A 10,572-nucleotide genomic window follows, 5' to 3' on the forward strand; every position below is an offset into this window, starting at 1 on the left:
TAATATAATATAATATAATATAATATAATATATAATAATATAATATAATATAATATAATATAATATAATATAATATAATATAATATAATTATAATAAAATAAATGTGTTATTTAACATTATTTAAAATGTATTATTTTCTCTCTTGGACTATCCTAGGACTTCTGAATTCGATAGTTTCGGGTCGGCGATCGGAAATGAACGGTACGACGCCGTTAGACGAAAAGCCACTCGATGTTTCCTGCAACGATAAGGCTCATCCCCTCTACGGTCACGGGGTTTGCAAATGGCCGGGCTGTGAAGTTATTTGCGAAGACTATCAAGCATTCCTTAAGTGAGTATTACACTTACGTTCATTATATATATATTACTTTTCCTCAAATATGAGACTCAATTTAATAGAAAACTTTCGATGAGAAACCTTGTTAGAATTGTAACATTTTAATTAACATGCGTAATCAACAATTTATTCGTGATATTAATTTTGATGATATAACAAAATAAAAAATTACCAAATATCAAATTTTATACTTATTGTTAGATAGAAAAACTACAACATAACAATACACGTTAACCCAATTTATATTTCGTATATCTACGAAAAAAGAAATTTTTAATTTTAATTACAATTATACCAAATCTAATAATTCCGGCGTATACTAAAAAAAGGAAACAGAAAAAGAATAAAGAAAAAAGAAACCAACTGAGAAGCAATTTATTTTCTTGGTGATAAAAAAATTAAATAAAATAAAAAAAAATAACAAAAAGAGAAAACTATAGATATGCAAAGGGTTGTGTTACTTAAAAGTTACAAAGCGTTCTAGAGGGTTAAGATGAATTCTCTCTCGGTTTTTCACGAAGCGTAACATTTTGAACCAGTAGTTGCTATAAATTCGAGTAAAAGGGATGAGTGTTCAATGAAAAAAAAGAAATCAGAGTAAGCGAGAAAGAGAAGACGAGAAAGAAAAAGAAAAAGAAAAAGAAAAAGAGATAGAGATAGAGTCGCTGAAGTCAGCGTATCTTTTTCTCATTGACAAACCGCAGCTTCGTAGAGCTTCCAAGCTCGAAGTCGCTCTCGAGAATCTTAGTAATCACGTAGCTGGCTCGTCGGCGCGAGTCGAGACTCCCTCAAACAAGCCGTTACTTAAAAAAAGATAAAAAAAGAAGAAGAAAGAGGAGAAGAAACGAACCAGAGCAAGATAGAGAGTTAGAGAGAGAAAGAGAGAGATAGTGAAAGAGGAGGAAGGAAAAAAAAACGCTAATTACCTTTGTCTCATTAATATTCAGGACATTCGACCGCATCGTTATGCCCCTCGGTCTAATCCCTTTGCGGCCCTCCCCCTCTCCCTCAGCTCCATCACTCCCCTTCGCATCACTACCTTACTCCCTCCTCTCCCATCCCCCTCCCCCCTCTCACTCTTTCTCTATCTCTATCTCTCTTTCTTTTTCGTCTTCGACTCTCGTCAAAACCAACTACTTCCACCTTACTCCCAACACCACCCTCCTATCTTTCCTTCTTCTTTCTTTCTTTCTTTCTTTCTTTTCAACATACAACCCGGCTTCCACGCCGGTTTTTCTTTGTTCCTCTACCGAATTCTTCTTCTTCTTTTCCTCTTTCTTCTTCTTCTTCGTCCTCGTTCGATTTTTTTATACTTTGTATTCCTCTCTTTCTTGTTCTTTTTCTTTCTCTCTCTCTCTCTCTCTCTCTTTCTCTATTCTTTTTCTGTCGAAACAGCAACTACGCTGAAATCGTTCATTCGTCGAGAGAAAATTCTTAAACGGTAAATCTCGTTTGCCCCTTTTACACCACTCATCTCCTACTCTTTCCACAAATTTTCTCGTCGAGAAATTCGTGGTTGGTGATTTTTGTCGATCGTCTTCTTTACTTTGATGTCGAATCTTCAAAGTTTTTCTTTTCTTGTTCGAGCGATTCGTAAACGAGACACTCTGCGATCGATGTTATTAATTTTTTCTCTTATATAAAATCGTCGGGAGTTTTGTTTATCGTTTTTTAACGATGATTTTTGTTTTTTTTTTTTTCTTTTTTAATTAATGTGAACATTCTCGTTGAAAATTCATTAATCAATCATATGAATTATTACTAAAAACAAAACACACGTGTTGAGAAAAAGTTAAATGAGTAAATAGTATTTTATTATACATGTGTCCGTAGAAGAAAAATATAAGAATTACTTAAACGAGAAAGTAAAGTAAACCGATAGAAAGTTGTGTGTATGAGTAAGGATGATACATCATAATCACAGGCACTTAAACACGGAGCACACGTTGGACGACAGATCGACGGCACAAGCGAGGGTACAGATGCAAGTTGTCTCTCAATTAGAGATTCAGTTGCAGAAGGAACGGGATCGTCTCAATGCCATGATGCATCATTTGCATATGGCAAAACAAATGGCTTCCCCTGAACCACCTAAATCTTCCGAGTCTTCGGTGAGTACACACAATTATGTCATTTTGAAACAATTAATAAAATATTTCTCAAATGGTCATCCATTGAAAAATTAAAAAAAATATTTATATTAACTACGAGATATAACATTAATACAAAAAAAAAAAAAAAAACAAAACTCGATGTTATATTATTTTATCATAATTTTTTGTGGGAGATAAACATTAAATTTAGTTTTTTTATAGAATGAAATTGAGAAAAATGGTAATAAAATACGAATAATGATTATAACGAATACGATTAAACTAAGAAACAAAGTTGAATGATATAAATAAACTGTTTATTATATTTGCGTATATATTTTGGAAAAGGAATGACTATATATATAGTAACGAGGGTTCTCGTTATCGCGTAAACTCTTCTCGCGGGAGGAATACGAGACGAGAGTCGTAAAGTCGGATATTCAGGACGGTTTCGGCGTCGTTTTGTGAATTTTACGAGCACTCCTTCTTCGAACGAAGGCCAACGTCAATGACGCTATTACAACAACACCCAACAATGCGAATTTCCAGCCGAATTATCATCGTTCGTGTTTGCGGGTTTTGCGGTTTGCCTTGCACGCTAATTTATACATTAAATCTATTTTAATTATTCATCAGGGACACGGCAATTTTCTAACGTCTTAATTAAAATCTCTAACAAGAAAGCACCGGTTAGAGAATGTCGATTTCGTGATAATTTTCTTCAAATCAAATATGAGGGGGTGGGGTGCTAGGGGTGGTAGAAAAGGGATGAAATCTTAATCAATTTAACGATCAAATTTCCAACTCTTCGTTGATTATCAAAGACACATCAGCTCTCTTTAAGATATTCCATGATCAAAGGGGATTATATATTTAATACATAGTTATATTCATTATTATACTTTATTCACGCATCATATAATGATAATTATAGAATTATAAAAAAAATATCTTGAAAGTTAGAGAGGATTTTAATAATTACAATTTATATTATCTCAAATATCAGATAAAATAATTTGTAATCGTAAATTTTATGGAAAGAAAATACTATAAAATATTGAAGAATATATTAGACCAAAAATAATTTTAATATTTAAACAAAATATTAATTTATATTTATAACTAATTTAAAAAGTAAATATCGCAATAGGTGCTAGAGAGAGAGAGAGAGATCGTCAGACCGGTTGTGTGCGTCTGTTTGTTTGTTTAGAATATTCTTTCGTCCTTGGTTCAAATAGATATCGTAGAGTTCGTATGTGTACGTGCGTTTGTGTGTTAGGATATTCTTTCATCCTTGGTTCAAATGAGTATCGTAGAGTGTGTGTGTGTGTGTGTGTGTACGTGTGCTTAGGTGTGTATTTGGCTTAAATGTGTGTGTCAAATATAAAGAATGTATCAGCTAGTGAATTTTAATTCATATTAGGAAAAACCAGTGAGAATCAGGCGAGTTTTATAGAGTATTGCGAATAATTATGAGAGAATATTAAGAATAGCGAGCGAGTATTGCGAGGTTTTTTTAGATAGAATACATCGAATAGGCAGATTATGAATTATGAAATTGTAAGAAGAAAGCAAGTCTTTAATTTGTATTTATTTAATCTAAAACAAAACACCAAGATCCCACAAATATAATTATTAGAAACATAGCAAGATGCACGAAGCTGATGAAGGGTTAAAAAAAAAAGAAATAAATTTTTGTAAAACAAAATAAAATTAGAAAATGTAGTAACGAGACAGAGAGAGAGAGAGAGAGAGAGAGAGAGAGAGAGAGAGAGATAATAATTTCTTATTATCTTATTTATCTCGTTGAAGAAGGAATTCGACGATTGCTTTCAGACGGGCTCGAGTTTACCAAAGTTGAATTTGTCGACGGCTTTAATGAGCCAGCCACCACCGAACTTTGGTGTGTCCCAGGTTTCGCCGGTTTCAATGTCGGCACTAGTCTCGGCAGTGAGATCACCAGCGGGTGGACAACTGCCACCATCCGCTGGCGGTACGGCGATGCCACCGATACCAAACATGTCGAACATGTCGGGGATGCCACCGTTACCAAACATGCCTGGAACTCCTGGAAGCATGCCGAGTATGGCGGGACCGATACGACGACGAATCAGTGACAAGTCGTCCTTATCCTTAGCTGGAGGTAATATCCATTCCTTTATTATTATTTTTACACATTTTTTAATTATATTAAATTATAATGTATAAACGTAAAATATTATATGTGTCGGTAATTTATAGCAATATGTGGGGCCAGTGTTAAATAAAAATTGATTTTATGATTAATTAAATATATTTGATATATTCAGTTGTATGGAAATTAATTTTGTTAATTTACTGATACAAATCAATTTGTATCATTTTAACAATTGACACGTGAGATTTAGTATCTTCTTGTGTTTTCATCCGAAATTGGAAATCAGAGCATTTTCGTCATGTTTTGCTTTTTCTATTATATTAAAAGTTATAACGTAGTATATATGAAAAGACACAATTATGTGTGAGTGAATATTAAAATCATAATTGTTTTTTGAAATTTCTATTTGAACAATGCAACACGCGCGTTTAGGTCATATAATTGAAAGGGATGATGACAAAATGAAGGTACTCGTGGATGCTAATTAGCGATCATTGGATTCTAAATATTAACACATATTCTTTTATTTACCATTAAAAAAATGATGTTACTTTTCGAACAATCCAATCATTATTTAAATTACAAATTAAATCATAAAATGAATTTTAATCAATTTTTCTACCTCGTCTATCGAACCCGATTATTAAATATTTTATATAATTCTATATCGTCCGATCACATGTTTTTCTACGACCGATGTAAGTTTGACAAAAAAAATAAGTATAATATTTGAAAGTAGAAACTTCCGTTTTACCTTAATCTAAGGTACGATGATATTACATCGTTACCTGTTAATTATTTCAAAAAATTTTATTTCAATGATTATATTATGCGATAAAGACTAGTTTTTTTTTTTTTTTAAACTAATTGTAAATTTGAGATAACGAGAAAGGTAAAACGAAAGATGTATAAATTCAGAGATTTAAATACTATCCGTAGGGCTGTATGAGGAGGGCACTGTAAGGCGCAGAGTAACCATCGATAGATCTGGAATAGATATTAACGAAGGTAATAATGATTAAGGGAAACCAACTCTCGGGATGAATTTTACGAACCATTACATGCCTGATATTATTCAAAAACAAAAAACACAAATCCGATATTTCATATTTAAATATTCGTATCAGGTTTCTTGAAAATTTTTATAAGTCTGATATCGTAACAAAGAAAATTGTGATTAAAAAAATTGGCATGTCACGGTTCGTTGAAAATCATTCGTAATTCTTCATTCCGAGAGAATCGAAGAAAAAAGAAAAGAAAAAAGAATAAATAGCAGCATAATCCCAAATAAAAGCAGAAATGCTCTTTACGGTTCCTCTCTCTTTCTCTCTTTCTCTCTCTTTCTTTCTCTCTCTTGGTCTCGTGCCTCCTCCTGTTGTGAGCTCTGTCATACACGCAAAGACCTTTTCTTTAATCGTAGCGATAATATTCACTGCGTTATTTAATGTAATACATATTTTTATATTTCTATACATACATTTATACTACACCTTGTTGGCGATATAGGGCAAGTGTATAGGTAGAAGGGAAACTATAAAAAAAAAAAAATAAACAAAAGAAATAGTTGGACACAAGACAAATAATGAATTGATCCACTCAATATAATTAATTAAGTAATAATAATATAATAATTTCACATTAGTTGTGTGTTCATGTGTTTTTCTATTTCTCGATAAACAAGCGATATTCAATTTATATAAAAGAAAAAAGAAAAGTGTTTTCTTATCGATACATTTTGTTCTTTCCTTTTACTTTTTGTGCTGCCTGCCCTCCCCACCGTGTAGGGCTGCCCTACATGCTGGAGCGTGCTGGCCTTGACGTCCAACAAGGTACTGTCAAACCTTCTCTCCACACTCTCCCACGATGGCTTTTTATTTAATTCTTTTTCTTTTTTTCTCAAAGAAAATAAGGATCTATTTTATCATTGATGATAGAACAACGCTTCATCTTGCATGCCTTTCGTAAAATAAGTTCTTTGTGTCGCGCAAATTGAAAGTATTTTTGAAAAATTTGTTATTATTTTTTTTGTTAAATGACAATTTCTTAAGAGTTTTCTTTTTTCAATTCAATTTCACCGAGCCAAATTTGATAAAATAACAAAAAATATTACTTGCTTATAATAACGCATTGATTTGTTCATGTTCGACACCAAGAACTTAACTTGAGATCGTTTTCTGTGTTCCACTTGTTTTTTTTTTTTTCTCACATAAAACCGTGCCTTCTGGCACGGCCATCTGCAAATTAAAGACGATAGAAATAAAAGAAATGAAATGAAATAAAATAAAAAACCTACGATAGCTTTGCGTATTTGTAAAACCATTTTACGCGACACTTAACTTTTAATTACTGGTTTACCGCAATGTGGTTGCACACACCAGCTTTTTTTTTGCTTAATCTGCCTAAGTTGAAGAAAACGAGTTATTTTATGTCCGATGCGTTACATAATTACTTACATATTTACATACGAATTGGTTAACATACAACTATAAATTTAACTTCGACATAAAATCAACGATACTTCAAATATGTCGAATCATTTTTCTTTTACAATATTTCTTCTCTATACCTAGATAAGATCACGTGTAATTAACGAGCTTATCGATTATTTGATATATACGTAAGTGGAATGATAACCTCGAAATTAATCGTTCGTTTTCATTCGTAGTATCATTATTATTTAACTTATTTAATCTTGCACACATTTTAAAACACATTCGCACATTCTACCTAACACATTCACGCACACACATATATTTCAATTTTCTTATCCTTGTGTCCATTTACATGCACACCCACGTACATACATGCATACATACATACATACATACATACATACATATATATATATATATATATAATCGGTCGATCGAATTATACCTTCAGAATTAAATCTTGATTCTGAATTTCAGAAATTCAACGAAATAGGGAATTCTACAAAAATGCCGATGTCAGACCACCCTTCACGTACGCATCCTTAATTCGACAGGTGAGTTACTGCAATTAATTATTTGCCACGAATTATTTCTTCATTGATCTTTATAATAAAACCACCTTTCTACCTCTCGTTCCACCTTTCTTCTTATTCTCTATCGTAAATTTTTTTATGTGCGTTTAAATCGCATTTAACTCGTCAGGATCTAAACGTTTACTAGCAATTTCACTGTAAAAAATGTCACAATGATTAACGAGTGTCATTTTCGTGCTCAAATTTCAATCGGAGATAACAATGTCTTCCGTTTAATTCCCATCTAATCGTCTCCTCCCCGCCGCCCCCCCCCTTTACCCTTACCCATTATTTTCTTCGAGCTGAGAACCGTCTGAAAATGCGAGTACGTGAAAGGTAGATTCAATTATTATCTAACAAATTAGAATGTAATTAGTATTAGAATGGTCAGTGAAAAATAATTGGATAATTTTCATACGAGTTCGTTTCTTTTGCTATAGTCCATCATCGAATCTCCAGATAAACAACTGACGCTCAACGAAATTTATAACTGGTTCCAAAACACATTCTGCTACTTCCGGCGAAATGCAGCTACGTGGAAGGTATATCTTATATTTTTCATAATACGTATAAATACGAAAAAGAGATTATGGTCGGAATAATCTCGTTGGAGGAAACGTGTAAAGAAAAACAAAAGACAAAAAAAAAGGAAACATGGAGAAAGATGAACGGGAAATACGAGTTCGAGCCCCATCATCCCACGAGAACGTATAACATGATTTGAAAACTTCTGTTGCAAGGGAACGTTTTTGTAGCGATCCAGCGCACAGGTGGTGGATTTTGTCCAAGTACGAACTTGCATAAAATCTTTCTACGTTTTCTTATGCTTTTACGATGATATCAATATCGGTAAAGTATATATATTTACACGTATATACATTATTTACCTGTACACACTAAATTGCAATTGCAATAGTTCAAGCTTTACGAAGTAGTTCATCGTACATGTGCTGATAATTATAACAATGGATTAACAATAAGTCCAAAAATGTTAAACATTTATTTTATGGTTTATTTTGTAATACAAATAATTAAAAAATAAATCATAAAATTAATTTTCTTTTTTGTTTTCTATTTTTTAAATTTAATTCATTGTAAATGACCAGGACACAATCGATGTGTGTATTCGAGCACGTATAAAAAGAAACAAGTTTTCATTTCATGATATCTCGATATTTACGTTTCATATTTATATTATGTATATAACAAGGTATATTCGATATTAGAAAACAATAGGATTTCTTTACCCAAAGGAAAAAAGGATTATTCGTCGTTGGATGCGCAGCGAATTCATTATTTTTGTACATTTTATACATAATGTCGATATATACTATTGAATGCGCTATTGTTTTATTATTGACAAAAAAAAATGGAAGGAGCTTTAATCATTTATTTCGAATGTTTTTACGTTTTTATATATTTCAATCAACAGGTTAATTGCAAAGTGCCGAGTTGGACGCGCTGGTAACCATAACAGGTGGAATACGACTTTTTACTGGAATTTTGTATATTTTAATTTCGAAATTAGCATTCTCTCACATTTTTCAACAAAGTTTAAGCTATATGAATAAAAATTGCTCGGCTATTTTAAAAGATAAAAAAAAGAATATGTATTAAACAGAATCGTAAGAAGAGAACGTAAAATATCCACCTGTTTTTGGATAACTCGAATGTGCGTGCGTGCGCACTCATGCTTATCTGCGTGTAGGAGTGAGCGTGATACTAATCTCTCGACTTTTGCCATAACGCTTCGCGCCTTCGCATGGATTATGTGTATACGATGATTAAAGCCATAACAATTTTTTTGTTTTTTTTTCTTAAATCAAAAAAAAAAGAAAAGAAAACACCATAGAAGAAAAAAATGCACTGACAATTCGGAATAAACTTTGACAAATTTTTTATAGTAATGCAATATTCATAGGACAATTTAGCAACAACTTTCCAGGGAAGAAGAATGCAGCAGCAGCAGCAGCTCATCGATAAATTGCAGATACGATTATAAACAGATACTGGCGGGGATGATCATTGTGATCGAAAATAGGCGAATCACGATGACAAAAATAATCTTCTTCCTCGACTTTTGTTCGGCCCTGCGGCATGAATGATTGTTGTCGTTGATTATCCTAATTATTATTATTATTATTATTATTATTATTATTATTATTATTATTATTATTATTATTATTATTATTTTCTTACACCTTCATTCCCTTTAGATTTAGATTATTAGCTGTGTATTTAAACAATCAAGGAATGCAGTATTTCTCTTCTCAACTAATTAACACCTTTTACTTTTGTTCGTATTTATAATTTTTTATTTTATTTTATTAGTCCCTCTCTTTTCACCCAACTATTACGCGAAGGCTAACTCTATTTTTTTACTTTTTTTAAATAATTTTCTACATCGCACTGTCACGTTCATTTAATCATTTTCATCGTAACACCGTTCACATAATCGCTGCATCAAATATTAGCACTATTCTCATTTCCGATTCATTTTTTTCACCTCGCTGATTAAATTTTTAAAATTAACAAACACGCGTACGGACGATCGGTATTTTTTTTTTTTTTTTTAATTATTATTATTATTAGTATTATTTATTATTTTTTATAAAACAGGGTTGTCACCAGAAGTAAAACCTACCCCTGTTAAGAGAATATTTATTAATAAGATTCTCTTAGAGGAAATGCTTTTACGCTTTCTAACATGCATGCCGCTGCATATTTATACTTAAATGTATAAAATATATCTACAAATATACACAAACACGTACATGTATACCAGCGTTCGATAGTGCCAGAGATTTGTAGTAAATGTTCAGCTCAAATACAAAATCGACCTTCACGAGCTATTTTCATCCGTTCAATCCTTTTAAAATGCACGCGATAGTTTCGGTAGAACGGATGATTGCCATTTCAATTTTTCTATCTCACTACCTCTCTCTCTTTCTATTTTTAATTTTTTATTTCCTTGAATCCTTTATCATTATTATTATTATT

General features: G+C 32.0%; 1 protein-coding gene across 14 annotated transcripts in view; it reads left to right on the plus strand.

Annotated features, from left to right (window-relative positions):
- LOC106788091 (forkhead box protein P1-like) overlaps nt 1–10,572 on the plus strand; it is a 279,321-nt gene that overhangs the window by 257,738 nt on the left and 11,011 nt on the right. For 11 of the 14 annotated variants that reach the window (XM_014751019.1, XM_014751018.1, XM_014751028.1 and 8 more), the window contains 6 exons: nt 158–332; nt 2,263–2,449; nt 4,268–4,574; nt 5,508–5,576; nt 7,478–7,554; nt 8,013–8,114. In XM_014751019.1, the coding sequence (XP_014606505.1) occupies nt 158–332; nt 2,263–2,449; nt 4,268–4,574; nt 5,508–5,576; nt 7,478–7,554; nt 8,013–8,114 (917 nt within the window). Of the gene's footprint in view, nt 1–157; nt 333–2,262; nt 2,450–4,267; nt 4,575–5,507; nt 5,577–6,352; nt 6,398–7,477; nt 7,555–8,012; nt 8,115–10,572 lie in introns of all 14 variants that reach the window. The other 3 variants (XM_014751026.1, XM_014751020.1, XM_014751027.1) reach the window with 2 other exon arrangements.

This window comes from Polistes canadensis, unplaced genomic scaffold, assembly GCF_001313835.1.
Source record: "Polistes canadensis isolate GaletaPanama2010 unplaced genomic scaffold, ASM131383v1 scaffold_125, whole genome shotgun sequence".
Lineage (NCBI taxonomy): Eukaryota > Metazoa > Arthropoda > Insecta > Hymenoptera > Vespidae > Polistes > Polistes canadensis.